The sequence below is a fragment of the Podarcis erhardii genome, assembly GCF_964252035.2.
Source record: "Podarcis erhardii genome assembly, chromosome: 8".
NCBI lineage: Eukaryota > Metazoa > Chordata > Lepidosauria > Squamata > Lacertidae > Podarcis > Podarcis erhardii.
Window position 1 is genome coordinate 48,320,571 of NC_138499.1, and position 19,485 is coordinate 48,340,055.

Here is a 19,485-nt window from a genome sequence, read left to right on the forward strand (position 1 = left end):
CTATGGTTTTATATATTTATTGTTGTAACCTACCCTGAGGTCCTAGGATGAAGGACAGGATATAAGTTCTAAAAATAAAGTACTCTGACTTTACTGACAGCCAAAGTGTTAGATTTGTGTGTGTGGCATCTTACACAGAACATTCTCTCTTTGCAGTGATTTGTTTGGTTCTGGGCACAGAAGAAACACTAGCACCTTTGCTCATTTTCATTTTTCATTTGAATACTGTACTGAAGTTATCCAAAGGCCGAAATAGCTCTTATTTCAGTGAAGTGCAATAGTAGATAGAATGTTTTCATCCCTTTGCCCTTATTTAAATCACATATTCAAAAGGGGAAGAAAGTTGCAGTGTAAAACAAGGGTAAGTTTTCCTGGAACAGGCCATTTTCACCCGGAACAGGAGAAGTGTGACATGGAAGTACAGCATGTTTCTTCCTTCTCAACTTGTTTATCCATAGAATTTATCCATAGAGCTAAAACTAGGCTGGCCTAGGTGGGACAAAGAGGCAGTGCTGATAAGGTATAGATAACCTGGCTGTTTAGTTCTAGAGAAATAGTACAATGATATGTGGCAGCAGGCCTAAAAGAAAGGCTTGCCTCCTTTGAGGCATGACTCATCCTGCTGATGAAAAGCAGTATTGGCAGACTTCAAACGCTAATCTCACAGGGCAAAAGAGCAGGGGCCAGGAATGTGGATCTTTAGAGCTGTTGTAAACATGGAGCAATGAGCCATGGTCGTAGGAAGGAAGGAGTTACTGATCAGTATTGTACAAGACAAGGGAAATCTCTGGCAGCAAAGCTGTTTTCAGCAGAATAAATGTATCTGACATACACAAACTCAGCGCCCCCCTTTGCTCAATAGCATAGACTGAAGCCTTTATCATGCTGCTGCATGCTTTGAAGCACATGTCAAGTAGTGCAAAAATAGATTATGTAACTTCCATTTGCACAGACATGCTGCAGGTTTGGCGTAGGAGGCTTCTCTTTGTTTCGTGTAGCTCGTATTTGTGGTGTGCCTCTAACACTGCAGTCCCTCCTCCTCCCCAGGATCCATAGGTGGCATGAAAACTCAGTGAACAATTACGTTTTTTTAATAACAGTAGTCTTAAAAGAATTGGTGTGCATGCAATGCCTCTCACGTACAATGAACTCTCTTTGTGCCCCCCCCCCCCGGTTGTATATCTCGCAGTCTCTTTCTGTTTGACAAGTTCAAACACATAGTTTCTGAGTAAACCACTCAGGGGTTCCTTCTCACAGCACCTATTCTTACAGAGGTTAGTAATCGTCTTTGAAAAACAACATAGGAACGAGGTCTTGGGGGCTGCTTTCTTGGCATACATGCATGTACATTGCAGAACTGGCCATTCTGATTTTTCACCAAACACAACAACTCAGTTGTGAAACTATAAAGCTCTGCTTTAAGGAGGGGGTGATACAGGGCCAAAGGCACTGCATTTTAAAGTTTAGGGATACACCCTCTCACTCTGTTCTAAGGCTAAATTAGTATTATCAAAGAAGTTTCTGTTCAGCACATAATGAGTGACCTAGTTTTTTTTTTGTTCCTTTATGTTTATTTAGACAGCTCCGTGGTGCAACCTTGCTGGGTGGACTACTCTTGGCACTGGCCTGTGTAAACATATATGCCTTCAAAAGAAGCAAGGATCTACAGTGGAGATTAATGAAACATCATTACAGCTAAATAGTTCAAAGGAATGGGAGTTCAATGACAATGTCTTCAGATGCACTGCCTTGGCAACCATAACATTCAGAGTTTCTTTGCTCGTTAATTTATACTCCAAGAAAGCAGCAGTCCTCCAGCAACTTCTAAGATGGCCATCCTACACTGTTATTGCCATTTTATGGCTAAAGAATAAGACAGTTGAGCGGCTGAATAAGAATCAGACAGCTGCTGCTACTTACAACAAGCTGCTATTTGAATTGCTCCACAATGACTTGCTCCCTGATCTAGAATTGTTCCTGAGCAATCCTATGCTGAGGCCAATGGTGAGGGAATTCAAGTGGGAAAGGAACAGCAGCCCAGCACTTGGCTTTTCTGGGATTTGTTGCTGCCACGTTCCCCATCGCATCCCACCTCACTGCTGGGCTGCCCAATAAGCCTATCACAGTCCAGTCTTCCAATATCTTTAAGAGGAAGGGGGAGAAGTCAGGTGCTCAGCAAGAAGGAGGGGAAGGGGAGAGGGGGTATGCGCCCAGCAGCAGGGATGGGAAGTAGAGGGGGTCAGCCAGGTCCCCTGAAAGCTGGAGCTAGCCATGGCATAAACAGCACATATATAGTTCTTAGGGAAAGGTCCCTCAGTTTCCTTGCTTACGTGTGTTAAACCTCAGTCGCTTTGTGCTCATTTGTGCCCTGCAGGCACAAGGTGTAATAATTACACCCTCAGAGAACTATGACAGTTACCTGGCCTAAGGTGCACAAAACCATGAAACCGTAGACTGGCTGAACCAGTACACAACACAATACAGCGTCTGTTCTGAACAGCAGCCGCTGGTTTATTTGCATGTATTCAGTTCTCTGCCTCTCCTTTTGAGAACCTTGTTTACATTTTTGGTCAAAGGAGATTTTCCTTTGCACAACAGGTGCTGAACAACTTGCAGATGGTTTTGATTGTATTAATTATACACTGTTTATCTTGTTACCTTGAAATTTTAATTATGTACAAATTTATGTAAACTGGCTATGGCTTATAGCTGAAACAAATACATTTGAACTGAACTGATCTTACAGATGGCAAGTAGGAATTGTACTGGAGGGTAGGATCAGCCTGCTTCATTACTACTTAGAACAGACGGTTGTTGCTGGATTGATACCAGATAATGAGAGAAACAAAACAGGTAATGCAAAACTTTTTATTGGGGAAATTTCAGTTGGTGAAAGATTTGCAAGCTGCTGAGATGTCTACAGTTCTTTCATTTGATGGAGCTGAGGGACAAACTAGATGCGATGCTAAATGCAGAATTAAAAACACCAGCAGGTGTGTGTGTTTTAAAAATAAAAATAAAGGGCTCATGTGATATGTGTATATGTGATTTTTTATCAGGATCAGAGCATGCAAGGAGGGAGGTTTACCTCTTCTATCCTCAGCTGTGTGACCCAGTTTATTAACAAACAGGGAATAATATACTATAAACATACCTACTAGTACGTCCACCAAATCATTGAGACTTACTTTTGAGGACTAGACTGTAAGATTGGATTTTTTTGGTTTTTTTTTATTATTTTAAAGGTAAAGGTACCCCTGCCCGTACAGGCCAGTCTTGCCAGACTCTAGGGTTGTGCGCTCATCTCACTCTAGAGGCCGGGAGCCAGCGCCGTCCGAAGACACTTCCGGGTCACGTGGCCAGCGTGACAAGCTGCATTTGGCGAGCCAGCGCAGCACATGGAACACCGTTTACCTTCCCGCTATAAAGCGGTACCTATTTATCTACTTGCACTTAAGAGTGCTTTCGAACTGCTAAGTGGGCAGGAGCTGGGACCGAACAACAGGAGCTCACCCCGCCGCGGGGATTCGAACCGCCGACCATGCGATCGGCAAGTCCTAGGCGCTGAGGTTTTACCCACAGCGCCACCCGCGTCCCAGGATAGACTGTAAGATTGGACTGCTAAGCACACATAAGCACCTTAGAAACCTTTGGGACTGTGTTTAGGGTTCAGCCTAGATAGTTCAGTTGGTTCAGGGTGCCATGCTGTGATTCTAAGCACAGTCAGTTGGAAGTATGTGCCACTTAAATGGAAGCACTGAGGGTCACTGGGAACTCAAGCTGTCTTGAATGCCCAGGAGAGCTGAAAGCAGGATATGAATGGAATAAATAGATAAATTTGTCAGTGGAAAATTACATACAGTAGTGCCTCGCAAGACGAAATTAATCCGTTCCGTGAGGCTCTTCGTATAGTGGTTTTTTCGTCTTGCGAAGCAAGCCCATTGACAGCTTAGCGGATTAGCGCTATTAGCGGTTTAGCGGCTTTTAGCGGATCAACTGATAAGCGGCTTAGGGCTTAGGAAAGGGGGGGGAGGGAAAAACCCCTGCAGGAACTCGCAAGACATTTCCGTCTTGCGAAGCAAGCCCATAGGGAAATTCATTTTGCGAAGCGCCTCCAAAACGGAAAAGCCTTTCGTCTAGCGGGTTTTCCGTCTTGCGAGGCGTTCGTCTTGCGGGGCACCACTGTACGGGGTATGCTGTAAATAACTCCTTTCAAACTATGGTACCAGCTAGTCATGACTATCTCACTTTCACAGACTTTTTTAAAAAAAGTATTTATCTGGTAAAACACTGTTAAATTGTTTACACTTTCAAGTGTTGAGATAGCTCTTATTTCCCTGAAATACATGGCAGTGGGAAAAGACTGCAACTTGATAGAAGGTATTTATATCCAGATAACTTGAACCTGGTAGAAATCATTTATCATCTAATGAACTCAGACTGCAGACATACAAGTTTCAACAAAGAGGTGATATGCAAGAAGGTAACAGGTCACATTTTGACAGATTTACTCTTATGATTGAATCAGTATATGCAGGAAATCATGTAAGTGTTGTTCAGTGGAAGACTACCAACATTTTTCAGCAGAGATGTTCTTTTGTCCCAAGCAAGGTGTTTTTTTAAAAAACAAACAAACAAACAAACAAACAAACAAACAAACAAATCACCTAATTTTTAAATAAAAAACATTAAAACATAAGGAGTCAGCAAGAAAACTAAAAGTAAAAGAAAAGAAGAAGAAATATAGAGAGTCCCACGTGATCACATGTGGGTGATCATACAATGGCCAACATTTTTGCTTACCTTTTGAAAAGATATGTTTCCTAAACTGTGATGTAGTGATTATATAGTGTTAGACTAGGTCTGGGAAGATTCAAGGAACTTCCAGACAGTTGCTATTTTAAGGTGGGTTCCAATCACATTCAGGGTGCACAATTAAAATTTATTGAGATGTCACCATTATAATTTATTGGATGGTCTTGTGTGACGAACCTGCTTCCTCAAAAGATCAGATTCTTTTGTGAGAAGGAGAATGATGGGATCATGCACTGGGAATCTGGTGAAATGCCCTCTAACCTCTACACACAAATGAAACAGAATGAACGCTCAATAAACAGATCATCTGGAAATCCCCTCCACAGTTCAAATCTCTACTCAGCTATGAAGGTAACTGGATGACCATGAGTCACCCATTATCTCTCAGCTTAATCTACCTCACAGGATTGTGGTGAGGGAGAAAACTATGTACACCTCCAGCACTGGAGGCATGGGAGAATATAAATGAAATCCATTATTTCTTTCTTTCTTTTTTTAACCATCAATATAGCTTGCTATACTCATCTTAACCAATTCTTCTTAAGGCTTACTTTTCTTCTTCTTGCCTTCAGCAAAAGGCTGTGTATCATGGCAAAGGAAGTCTAGAGCAAACTCACGACTGTTATATTACTATGTCTCTGAATACTAGTTGCTGGGAATCCCAGGCAGACAGAGTGCTGTTGCTCTCATGTCCTACTTACAGTCTTCTCACCAGCCTCTAATGGGTCAGTGTGAGAACAGGATGCTGGATTAGATGGGTCATTGCCATGATCCAGCAGGCTCTTCCTATGTTCTTATGTACTACTTTGGGGAAGGGAAAGTCAAAATGAGCTAAGAAAAAATTGTTTTTCATCTGTATATATATGAAAATTAAGGTGGAAGGGTGGGAACAACTCATGATGATATCACCTCCACACCATCTTCAAAATATAGACTTAGGAATCAGTTTTTAGGCAGCCAGGTGTAGGCTAGCCTGTAGCAGCTAAAATACTTTTATTTCCAGGCTGAAGATTGGTAACACAGGAACCTCCAGGCCCAGCCCACCCATGAGGCAAGCTGAAGAGACTGCCTCAGGCATCTGGGTCCACCAGGGCAGCAGATCCTGATGTTTATCTTTCTTTCCCCAATGTAAATCTTCCCTCAACTCTTCTTCCCTGGCAGGAAGGAGGATGCAATTTTGGAGTGCATCTCAGGTGCCAAAATATATTGGGCTGGCGCTGGGAACCTCCCACATTTCTGTTTAAGCACTTCAGTGCTCAGTCGTATGTACAGTAAACAGTATCCCGTCATACACAAGGTAGGTGTGATGGTGCATGTGGGTTGATGCAGTGTTCCACTGCATGGGCATTACACTTACACTTAAAGTACCTTAAAAGGGATAGGGGAAATGTACAAAGCCACAGAACGAACATACACCATATTGCTGAAATTACTCAAAAGAAGAACAGAGGCTAAGAAGAAGATGTGATAAGGCAGCCTGCAGGGGACGACCAAGTAGAAAGCTAAAAATGGCAAAGCCTGTGAATTTATTGCATTTGTTCATTTTCAAACATTGTTACCCTGAAGTTAAAATAAGACCAACACGGCTACCTTCCTGAACCCTAAAGTTAGACTGCAAATGCCTTGGTTATAGTAATCTGTTTCCTCCCTTTAGTGATTTTCTAAACACGGTTGTGTTTGGACCAAAGGCAACCTGAAAGCCATTCTCTATGGACCCATATTGATGGAGTCTGGTTGTCATTACCGGGGCAGGAGGTGCACATGAATTCTGCACATGCCCAACACTTAAAGAAAATTCTGGAGCTAAATGCTGGCTCAAAACAAGTCCCTGTTGGCAACTTTGTGCATAACAACAAGCTACCTGATCAATATATGACTGTATTGAAACAGTGAGGGTTTCTAACATATTTCCTTTATTAAATATGCATCCAAAGTGGCCTTGCGCTGTGTCTATCTGCACATGTTAGATCTGAGGCAAGGAAAATACATTCCATTTACAAGTCTATTATTTTAAGCGACAGTGATTTAAATTCATTCTGCTGTGCTAACAAAATGCATGAGACACCTAAGTGGCAATGATAAGCTCTCTGTGTACTGGAGGAGCTCATCTTCTGACAAGCCAGCTTCAGTCTCTCATCAATCAGTAGTTCCCTTATGGAAGTACATGGCTGGTTACAATTTGTCTCTGTGCTTAATTATAGCACTAAATCCCCCGTTTATCACCACTATCTAAAATCACAACTCTTTAAAGAGACTGTACAAAAACAAATCATTTTAAAGGGCCCAAAAGGCAACTCTCGCTTCTTGAATTCATTACTTAAAACGTTATAAATAGCAATACAAAGAACACAAGAACAGGCCTGCTGGGTCAGAGCAAAGGCCTGTCTAGTCCTGCTTCCTGTTTCCCACAGCGGAGAACCAAATGCCTATGGGAAGCCCACAAGTAAGGCATGAGTACACGAGCTCTTTCCTGCTGTCATGCCCCACAGACAGTAGTTTCCAAGGCATACTTGCCTCTGATCCTAGAGGAAACATACAGATACCATGACTAGTGTCCACTGATAGCATTTTCATACAAGAATATATCTAATCCCCTTTTAAAACCACCCAAGTTAGTGTCAGGAGCTCTTCTAACAGTTAGTAGTCATCTCCACATCTTGTTGCAGCAAATTCTATAGCTTGGCTATGCAATTTGTGATGAAGTACTTTATTTTCCTTGTTTGTAATCTCCTACCCTTTAGTTTCCTTGAATAAGTTTCTAACATTATGGGAGAGTGAGAAAAGATTCTCTCTATCCACTTCCACTTTCTCAACACCCTATAATGTTGCATGCTGCACAACCTTATTTGCCCTTTTCTGCCCTAAGCCAAAATGAATTGGTGACATAACCCATATCATACTGCTAACTGAATATATATATGTGTGTGTGAGTGTGTGCCATATTTTTCAATGCATAACACGCCCCTGTGTATAAGACAACCCCTACTTTTGGGGACTCCAAATTTAGGAAATGGGGGGAGCTTTGGGGGGGAAATTGCCCAGAGTTGTTGAGCTTTATGGGGGGTGGGTTTGCCAGCAATTGTTTACCTGCCTGACCACCACTGCCAATCACATGCCTCAACAAAGCCACCAATCATCTGCCCACTCGCTGCCAACAACCGCCAATCGCCCGTCCACTTGCCACAGCAGCAGCCAATCGCCAGCAGGCCACCAACCACCCGACCAATCGCTGATTACAATCTCCTACTCGTGGCTGCCACCAATCAAACATCTCCCCTCTGAACTATCTGTGTATAAGACGACCCCCAATTTTTAATAAATATATTTAATTTAAAAACCTCATCTTATAGATGGGAAAATATGGTATAGATTTCATTTGGAAAGGGCTACAGTGGGCTTTCATTATGTTTGTTGGGTCTTTGTTTATTTTACCGTAGGATCATGTCACTACTTGCTTTTGCCAAGGATGCACATATTAAAGAATGTCCATCAGAAACCCACCGTCCTATGAAAGCACAGCTGTTTGTGTAATTTAACACCAACATTAAATTGCTTCCCACACCATCAATATTACTGAAAAGACAGTGGACTGTAAAATATCAAATTAATATTTTGCTTACCACTTCTCCTCCTCTACTTGAACACCTATGGATTGGAACTTACTGGTTGCTCTGTTTTCGCTTGAGCTAGAAGATTCCTCTCCATCAACCTAATAGAATAACCAAATGCAAACAGAATTAATGGCATGTGCATATTATTATTCAAGGGCTTTAATGTGTTTCAGCACTTTTTCCACAAAGCATCGTTACAATTCCTTTTAAGGATCTCTGCATCAGATTAGCTGAAATCTATGAAAACTTTGGAGTGGCCCTTCTTGTCATGCTCCAATAGCACCTCCAGAAGATCCAATAGCATCTTCATTCATTATCCTTATCTGTGTCAAGAGGCAGTATGGCTGGGCACCTGCTGAAGGCGACACCACAGCAGGGCCCTACTGACAAGAGCTCACTGGAACTGCTGCCCCTCTGTTTCACCTTTGCAACCTGTGCATTCACCTGCTTCTTACTCTGACCAAGAGGAAGTAAAGAAGCAAATAACAGCAGTGAGGAAAAAGAGGAGTAGCTGACACTGCCTGCTTGCTCATTTGCTCTGTCACACTTTGCATTTTGCTAGTATATCATGGCCCTGTGTATTGTTTGTTGAAGTGATCAATTGCTCTGGCAGGCAAGCATGTGACAGAAATGATGTGGCAGAAGAGGAGGTGGAGGAGCAGTAGCTGTCAATATTGGCAGTGATGAGGTAAACCAGGCATAAGCAAACTCTGGCTCTCCAGATGTTTTGGAACTACAATTCCCATCATCCCTAGCTAACAGGACCAGTGGTCAGGGATGACGGGAATTGTAGTCTCTAAACATCTGGAGGGCCGGAGTTTGCCTATGCCTGAGGTAAACCCACTGAGCTCAGGGTGCCTTGCCCAAAGACCCCTTCAACCCAGACCCATTACTGGTCTGTCTCTTGATGAAATTTGCTCAGAGACTGTACAGAACTTGTAGCAGGATCCTTAAAACAGTGACCAAGCATTACACTGCTCAGTACTTTTATGAAAACTTATTTCCTCCACTCTGCTGCTTCCAAAGTCTGGGAGGGCCTTCTCAGTGGCTGCTTTCTCTAGAGAAGTAAGGCTGGCTCCCTCCTTGTTGTCCTTCTGCAGGCAGCTAAAGACTTTCTTATTCCAACAGGCTGTTGGGAACTGTCTGCTTTTAATGAAAGGGCTGGTGCTGTGCTATTTTTATGGCAATAGAGGTTTTTTCCTATTTTCTTATTTCCAGTGTTGTCACTTGTGTGCTACTGTAAAGCTTGGCTTAACTAGAACTCTGCAAATGACCTGGAATTATGGGTTTATTTACCACATCTAATGCAAGTTGACACCCTTATTTGGGTATTAGTTAACATGAGAATTATTAGTTTAAAAAGCATCTTCCAACAAGTCCCTTTCTACTGGTAATTGGATTAAGTCTAAACTTACATTTCCTGAGACACATATTCACCTTTCCCCATGAGTCATCTGCTGACAGTTCCCTCAGTCATCCAGCTGTGAATTCTGACCCCTGTGAACTCCCTGCCACTCTTCAGTGGTAAAAATTGTGCTGTGATGCCTGTGGACAGTTCACTACCCCAACCATCTGTCCCTTTAATGTTCCATCTATCCAATCCTCTCTTTTTAAACAAGATCACCCTCTTTGTGTTACAGTGAACACACAACCTTACAACTGGGCACCATTCAGCACCCACTTTGTTCTGTCCTGCGGTTACTGTGCTCACTAAACTGTTGCTTCTCCAAGGAAGCAAGAATTCTTTTTCAACGTAGCTAGGACCCTAACCACACTGTACCAGTATGCTTAGAGTCCCAGACTAGAACTGGAGAGACCAGATTCAAGTCCTCACTGAGCCATGAAACTCACTGAGTGACTTTCGGTCTGAGCTTATCCACACTTATTCCTTTGCCCTGATCTTTCCAGGTTTTTGTTTCTTGGTTTGTTTTTGCTCTGGAGCTTTTCACGTGAAAACTTGCTCTTTTGAATTGGAGCAAACGTCAATTCAGGTTTTCCGTGGACTGACATTTGCTCTGCTGAGCTTTACAGAGTGAGTTTTCATGGGAAAAGCTCTGGAGCAAAAAAGGAAAAAAAGAAAAGGGTGCTTGGGCATGGAGCTTTAAATCACAAGCCAGAGGAAATGTAAGCATGGATAAGCCCTCCCTCACTTTCTCCCAGCCTAATTTCTAATACAAGGTTACTTTGGATGCAGAACTGGAGGCAGGGAGGGGGAGAATGAATGAATGAATGAATGAAATGCTACAACCGTACCATGCAGGGCATCCCCAGGTGAAAACTGCATCTGACATTACTACTGGCCACTTTGGAGAGAATGCTAGTCCCTGCACATTTCACAGAATCATAGAACTGAAGCGTTGGAAGGGACCCTGATCAGATGAAAGTTTAATTTATTTTAAACAAGGGTGAATCAGACAGATCCTCTCCTTGTGACCTCCCCTGCTGATTTAACAGCTAAATGGAACAATGCTGCTGCATTCAAGTGAGTAACAGTTGTTATGTGATGCATGAATAAGCAGTGACAATTCAGCTAAACTGGCTGAAAACATTTCTCTGGTGATAGTGCAGTGTAAATCATTGTTTTACACATTCTCTTTCAGTGATTTCATTCATTTCATTCATGCTTTCCTGACTCCTGCTGGGTTATGAATCAGAGCTTTAGGCTTCTGTGTGCTAATTCAAATAAGCAGAATATGTATACCCAGAACTACATCCCTACATCTTATATGCTTAAAGTTTAGCTAATCAAACCTGAAGGTTTGTAATGTCAGATGCAGTTATTTGGGTTATGTAAAATACAGCAGAAATAGAAAAGGATTATCAAAGGAGAGCAAATAATGGCACTACCAGTTACGGTGCAAGCCTCTGCATTATATCTGTACCTGTATTCCAATGGATAGACATCTGTTTTTCTTGAAATGATCTCTCTTTCTGTCATCTGCAGTAACAGTGGCAACAGTGGTGGTGGTGGTGACAGTAGTAGTGTTGTTGCCCATATGCTGGCTTGCAGGGCCATGGATCTGTGCGTTAGCTGCTTCAATAGCAGCTGTCAGTGCCTTCATACTGTCCAAGCTTTCTGTAGAGTTGCTAAGTCCCGACTGACTGATAATATCTCCCCTTTGCCCATGTCCGTCCATGTAGGCGTCTTGAGCAGATTCCGTGCTGCTCTGGGCTGTGATGGAGATAAAAGGTTTGGTGGAGGTTCTTGGTGGAACAGGAGGTGGCGTCTTCTTATAAGTGGTAATGCAAGAGGAAACTACACAAAATAAAAACAAATGTTATTTATTCTCTTTCTTCGTTTTAAACCCACAGTACTGACTCAAAGCAATCAAGCTTCACATCAGAAAGAATTTTGCTATTCAGTTTTAAGAAACGAAATTATTCCTAGGTTTTTTTTTGTTTTTTTTTTGCATCTGACCATATGAAAAGTTCCAAAGACAGACACATCATTTCCTTGGTTTAACAGTTGCTTGTATTCCTATATACTGTAATTGGTTAATATTAAGAAAGGGAGAAAGCCACAATAATTAAAATCCTTCCTCTAGATTATGAGTAGCTAACCTGTGCCCCTCTAGATGTCATTGGACTCCAGCTTCCTTCATTCCAAGTCAGCTGAACTCAATGGGTCTTCTTAATAGACATGAACTGGACTGCAGTGTTATAAATGAAACATCTTATTTATTGACTAGTCCAAGATATTACTAGGTTCAAGACCTAGCAGAAAAGAACTTAGTTAAATGTCAGGAATTATGGGAGTTGTAGTCCAATAGCATCTGAAAGGTCACCGATTCCCCATCTCTGAACCATAGCATTTACACCTTTTGCGTGCAAATTAAATTTAGATAGACATCATCTATATATATTGCTGAAAAGGAAAATTAAGTCTTGCATATTCATAAATAGCACATTACACAAATAGCGACACATCAGTACTTTTGAACACTGGGCAATGAATTAACAGGAAAATCCACTATTGGGGAAAGGGGTTGTAAGACTGTCAGAATGTGGCATGATTTAACTTGCAAAAACAGGATTCAAGCCATGGAGCACTATGAAGAAAAGCTATCAGCATTGCAATCCTATAAATACAAACTCATAATTCAGTTTCATTGAGTTCAGTGGGGTTTATTCCCATGTAAATATGTCCAGGATTGCAACTTTAGATGCATAATTCCATGTGAGTTATGTGGTGGCTTAGAATTCTACACCAACCTGGCCTCAGTCATGTGAGCAGATACAGTGGTACCTCAGGTTAAGTACTTAAGGTCTGTACTTAACCTGAAACTGTTCTTAACCTGAAGCACCACTTTAGCTAATGGGACCTCCTGCTGCTGCCACGCCGCCGGAGCCCAATTTCTGTTCTCATCCTGAAACAAAGTTCTTAACCTGAAGCACTATTTCTGGGTTAGCGGAGTCAGTAACCTGAAGCGTATGTAACCTGAAGCGTATGTAACCTGAGGTACCACTGTAGTTTAAATGCTGTAACTGAAAAATATATGCAGATGAGGCAAATTACCATAAATTTGTTTTAATTACAAAGACATATTCATTTCCAACTCAAAATATGCCATGTAGGTGAAGGCCAGATACAGACTATTTTTGAATTCCATTCCCTGAATGTCTCCTGCACTCTCTGAAGAGTCTCCCACATTATGCTCCTTCCACTTCTATTTTCATCTTCCACAACAAAAGCCTTGGTCAAATATTCCAAAGTAGAGAAGATGACCTTGAACTCTGGCAGTTAGCATGCATTCTCCCACCCATGGTAATTTCCCCCCAAAATGTGGCTTTGAACTCACCTCCTCCTGCTAAAGTGTTTTCCTGGTTTATAAATTTATTATTTATTATGACAAGAATACAAGGAAAGGACAGAAAAAGGCGAATCTAACAGATTCTCCAGATAGTCTCTCAGTGATATGATCGGGCATGGATTAGCTTTCATAAATAATATGTTCAATAAATTTTACATGCTAAAACAAGGAAACAGGGAGGGGAAAGGCACAAAGGAAAGATTGTTTGAAACAAGTTAATGCAAAACCTTTCTTTCCTTGGAGTCACATTTGTGCAGACTGAACCAACAGCAGAAGCAGTCAGGCTGCGAATCATAGGTGGGGGGGGGGGAGCCCCAGGCTCTTCATTACTGGAAATGATGTAAACTACTTGCCACTCCTTTGCTGAAACTACAACAAAACAAAGCTAAAGACACGGCTTTCAGCACATGCTTCTAAATGTCAGTGCTAACCGGAGGTCTTAAAGTGTTCGTGGTGAGCCAGTGAACTGCATGCTTCGGTTTTATTTCCAAACACTCCAAGAGCCTAGCAACTTGAGACATGGCAACATGTCGGTTCTTTAAAAGGCATTTCGTTTTATGTTAACTGCAACATTATGAGGAAAAAATAAGAGTTCTACCACAGAGACCAAAAGAAGAAAAGATTTGATAACTTGACACTTTATGTTCCTGGGCCAACAGCAGTTGCCAAGTCCTGCAAGGCAATGTGCAGTCTGCAAAGAATAAAGAGTTTCACATCATCACTGCCCTGGATAGGGAGAAGACGGTGGCAACGGTGGTCAAAACAAATGCCAGCCAGACTGATTTGGCTGAAACAGGTAGCCTCAGCAGAGAAAACTGGGTTCCACTTCAGTTTGGTATATGGCCTCCAATTGAAGAACCTTAAGCAATTCTTCACTATTCTGCCTCATCTCCTTATTAATAAATTGAGAACATCAGCAGTCTGCTTCAGTGGTTGTTGTAATGATAAAAGAGGTTAGGAACAGCCCTTCAAATGTTGAAAAGGGGAGAGGGGTACACTTGACTTTGCCTCTGCTACCATGCCTGCCAGCCCTGCCCCCTTGCCCTGAACTCTGAGCATGAGGGGAGAATCCTGTTGGCCCAGGATTCTTCCTTCTTCATAGCTCAAAAATCTAGTTTGAGCTTTATTAAGAAAGACAATGTAAACAATCAGCTTTGACTTAACAAGGAACCTTTGTCACACTTCTGTTACCTGATGGGAGAATATTTATCCCAACGGAAAAAGGGGAGAGGGTTTCTTTTAGCAACTAATGGTTGCAAAGCACTTAGTCATGGAACAGGAATTTAAAACAAGGAGTGCCAACCATAAAGCACAGAAGGAAGCGAAAGAGCAAACTACTTCCAGGCTCACTTAATAGTTAATAACAAGAGTTAATAACAAAGGTTGCACTGTAAGTGTGTTTCAGCATGTTGTACATTCTCCAGGAAGCAAAGAAAAAATATGATATTGGAGTCACAGACTATGTAGTTACTCTACAACTGGGTATCCTGAAAAATAAGACTGACAAACACACAACTGACAGGAACATAGTGTTATGAGTTGGTGATGGGGGGAGGGGTAGGCTGTACATCTGCCCCTACTTCTAATTCTTGGAATAGTCAGGCTAGCTTCTTCCTGAGGTTATAGCCTAGGACTAGGCAATGGGACGCGGGTGGCACTGTGGGTAAAACCTCAGTGCCTAGGACTTGCCGATCGTATGGTCGGCGGTTCGAATCCCCGCGGCGGGGTGAGCTCCCATCATTCGGTCCCAGCTCCTGCCCACCTAGCAGTTCGAAAGCACTCTTAAGTGCAAGTAGATAAATAGGGACCGCTTTATAGTGGGAAGGTAAACGGCGTTTCCGTGTGCTGTGCTGGTGCTGGCTCGCTAGAGCAACTTCGTCACGCTGGCCACGTGACCCGGAAGTGTCTTCGGACAGCGCTGGCTCCCGGCCTCTTAAGCGAGATGAGCACGCAACCCCAGAGTCGGACATGACTGGCCCGTACGGGCAGGGGTACCTTTACCTTTAGGCAATGGGCAGGTCGTTAAGGGAACAAAACAGCTCAGCCCCAGGGGGTGAAAACTATGGGATCCCCTTCGCTTAACTGGATGAGAGTTAAAAAGGCATTAACATAAATGGGAAATAAATTCAACTAGTCTAGAAACATTAACTCCAATATTTTTAAACCTTCAATATACCCATCATTATGATAGGCAGAATATGCAGGATGAAAGACATTGTAAGCAACTGAGAAATGCAGTGAAAACCCCAAGGAAAACTTCAAAAAAAAATTATTTTTTTAAAAATGCAGTGAAAATCTCCCGGAGGTAAATATCACCTCCTTAATTCATATCTATACTCCTGTTCAGATTTCCAGTTGCTGGAAGTAGGACAACTTTTTTCCTGATTGCAAGCTTAGGCTGGTATCCTTTCCTCAGATGTCCATCAAGACTTCACTGGGGTTCTGACTGTGGTTGTGGCCACGCAGCCTCTATGAACTCAGTATATGTGGATAAGATAAGGACTGTGGGTTGAATCTAGCAATACCATATCTTTTTCTAAAAAAGAAAAACTTCTGCTAATTAACAAAACACTATTTGAAGTATACTTTAGGCTTTTTTCATGCAAACATGTAAATTGATTTATGCATATCCAGTACTTGTAAAATCAAATGTGACTGGAATGCCTCCTTCCATCCTGCTTTTACAATACACTTAAATTATACATTTCACACTGAAAGAAATCACTTGCAAAAACATGCAAATGCAGGTGCTTTTCCAGGTGGCTTCTCTCTCCGTCCCCTTTCATTTACACCTAACACACAAGAACAGTCTTAAGGGTGCAACAAACTGGGCTCTACCTTAAATATTATCTCTGTCATCTATCTATCTATCTATCTATCTATCTATCTATCTATCTATCTATCTATCTATCTATCATCTATCTATCTATCATCTTCATTTCAGAGTTCCTTCCAAAAAAAAGAGGAGAGGATTACTTCACAGCCAATCAGGTTGCAAGGCAAGAAGGCAATAGGAAACCCGTGTTCCTCAGGTCAGGAAAATATTATCTCTATTTTTGATCCATAACTTGCCTTCTGGAAGAGCTAGAGACTTGCTTTACTTTTATTTATTTTTTAAAATGAAAGCTCAGACTATGGGGCCTCTTGCAGCCATGGGCTGAGGTGCAATTACTCCAATTGTGCCATGAATAATCTGACACTGTAATGAAACTAATGTAAGAAGAGAATTGAGACAATATTAGGAAAACAGATTTTGTCCTGTTCTCAAGTCAAAGTTCCCTTGTGACGTGTATCTGAAAAAGGAAAAAAACCCAAAAATTGGAGCTTGATGTATTGCAAGGTAAAAAAATGTTTACAGCATCTCTCCTATAAAGAATTTTTTTGACTACTTCTATTAATTTTTGTAGGCAATCCTGTTCCCCTTTCCTGAATAAGAAACATGCACATGTAATCATGAGTCCTGATGGCACAAAAATAAGTTGCAAATAGTTGCCAGGGCAACAAATTCCTAGCTATCAGATTGAATACCATCTGCCCCAAAGGAGTCCTGTTGACAATACATTTACAATCACCCTGGGGCCCAGATAAAACCATTCCAATAAATCAGGAATACCAAACACCTATTGTCTAAAGTCTTTGGCTAATGCCAAGTCAGTAGCACTCATTGTTTCAGAAAGTAAAGGATTAAGACAAGGAAGGGAAAGGGGGGGAGGGGGTCCTGGGATACATGAAAGTTGAGAGACTGCCAGGCCAAGCTTGTGGTTTAAACAAATGAGCTAAGTGAAAAGCATTCTATTTCCCCCGCTTAGTGCCACATATCCCTGGACACAATAAAGAAATGTATTTGGCCTGGGTCATGTAATGGGGTGTGAAGGTCTCTCTAAGGACAGTTTCGCTGCATGTGAGACTTCAGACATAGAATGTGCTGATTCTAGGGCATACTGTGCACAGTCAAGCCCTGGGCTCACTTTAAATGTTATTATGGGGATTCAGATTACATTTCTTTACTTGAATTATTCCGGGCCTGTCAACAGCTTAAAGACTTCATAGCTGGACAACTGCCTGGATTTTTAACTGTTTAAGTGATTAATGAAGCGATTAAAAATTACTATACTAGTATCTCAGTGCAGGTGCTATTTTGAGGATAAAGAATTAACAACAACATGTTTGCTTAGTTCAATAGCTACATGCCTTTCTTTTTTGGGATGGCAGTGAAGTATTTTGAAACGCATTCTTGATTTGTGCGATTTACTGTACAAAAATTCCCCTCAACAGTGAAATAAGTCCTGAATAGACCTTCCATAGAGAAAGCTTTTTAATTAAAAGCTGGTTACAAAATCTGCACTGTAAAAGTTGAGTCTCAAAAGCCTGGCACCCCATTTCTAAACCCCTCATTCTGCTATGGGTGCACTTATGCTTGAGGGGCATAGTATAGTGTTCCTAAGATTTAGCATTTATAAAAGCTGCACTGAAAGAATAATGGTAAGACTCCAGTATAAATGAATGAATGAATGAATGAGCTATGTTGCCCAAGAAGAACACAGTGGCTAGTGGCAAGTTAGGTATCCTAACAGAAACAAGGCAAAATACATTTCTTTGTTTTTAACTGGTAGACAGTAAAATAATTTGTAAAAAAAGCATGTGCGTAAAAAAGACATGATAGTAAATTTGTTGATCATTGTGCTTAACTCACAGTGGAGAGGTTTCACATTTATACAGATTTAAATGTGCCTTTTCAAGCTTATTTGGGAGACAGATCACGGGATTTATAATCAGAATCTACCTACTCTTCATTGAAAAATGTCTTCCAAATTACACAAGCCATTTTAGACTGTGATGCTAAGGATGGTTATTTAGAACTACAGTATCTATGTTATACTGAAATCCACAGGACAAGTCTAAGAATATATGTAAGCTTAAAATGTAAAGTATGTACTAAAATAGCTTACATGAGAGTGGCATGTAACAATATTTTGACTGCAAACAATAAGAATGAAAATCGCTTCTTATAGTCCCAATGTACGAAAAGATATTTATTACCTTTCATGTTCCCCAGATGAGTGGAATACATTTTGTCAAGTACATAGCATCATGATTAACTTGCCATTTCCTGAACAGGCCTAAATGGTGGGATCACATCAGTGTGAGGTGAATTCTGTTACTTTAAGAGAATTTACATTGTCTCTCAAGCTAGCAATTCCTTTTATCTTTGCTGAACAAAAGGAGAAAAGAAAGCCTACAGGAGGTCTTTACTGCTCGGTTTGTGGCTCTTTACAGATTGAGTCAAGCCTTACACATTAAAGAGAATCTAAATTTCAAATGTGTAAAAATGTTCTCTCTCTGTTAACTAAAGATGATACTTATTATTCAAGTTTAGATCTCTATCAGATGATATAGTGAATGCAGGTTTCCCCCATTCTGCATAATGGCTTTTTAAGGTATCTGCCACACAGTGGCTGGAGTTCCAAGGGCTGCATTCATATTCCAGCAAAGTATGGGGGCTTTTCAACTGCCCTGTTTCAGTGATGGCCTCCCAAGACCCCTGGAACATCAAGAGCCCTCCAAATAAGGCACAGTGGGCCTGCTAGGAACAATTAAGTGTAGCCAGGTAGCAGTGCAGAGAGCGGTAAGATAAGAACATTCAGAGTAAACTGGGTTCAAGACTGCCTCTGTCTATCACAGCCACACTTCTTCCCCAGGTGCCCAGGTGCAAAAGCGGGATAAATTGTGAAATTATTTGCACATCCGGGAGAATGTTCCACTGATCTTACTGCCAGAGTAATATGTATAGACTTGAACTATTAAGTAGCAGCTCCTACTTGGGAACAAGTCCCGCAGAAGTACGTGGGGCATAAAACTGAGCAAATGTGGATGGGGTGGAGGGTAATATAAATCAACATAATAGGTTTCTGGCATGCTGTTATGGCAGTCATGATATGTGATGTGTCACACATTCTCCACACAGGAACAACAACAACTTCTTAATCTATTTCTCTGGTAAATCTTTAGAGTCCACATAAAAGTTCATTTGTACTGTCCTACCCTATGTGTGTGTGTGTGTGTGTGTTTACATGTTGAGAATTCTGCATTTGTGACAGATTTCAGTGTGCATTACATACTAGATAGGATTATAAAGTGTGGGCTGTATATACTGTACTTTCCTCTGTACTGATTTTTCTGTGCATGTATTATTAATTATTATTATTATTATTATTATTATTATTATTATTATTATTAATATATACCGT

General features: G+C 41.4%; 1 protein-coding gene across 11 annotated transcripts in view; it reads right to left on the bottom strand.

Annotated features, from left to right (window-relative positions):
• DLGAP1 (DLG associated protein 1) overlaps window positions 1-19,485 on the bottom strand; it is a 289,837-nt gene that overhangs the window by 17,765 nt on the left and 252,587 nt on the right. For all 11 annotated transcript variants that reach the window (XM_081873842.1, XM_081873841.1, XM_081873850.1 and 8 more), the window contains 2 exons: window positions 11,309-11,682; window positions 8,436-8,524 (listed from right to left, as the gene is read on the bottom strand). In XM_081873842.1, coding sequence (XP_081729968.1) covers window positions 8,436-8,524; window positions 11,309-11,682 — 463 coding nt within the window. The remainder of the gene's footprint in view (window positions 1-8,435; window positions 8,525-11,308; window positions 11,683-19,485) is intronic.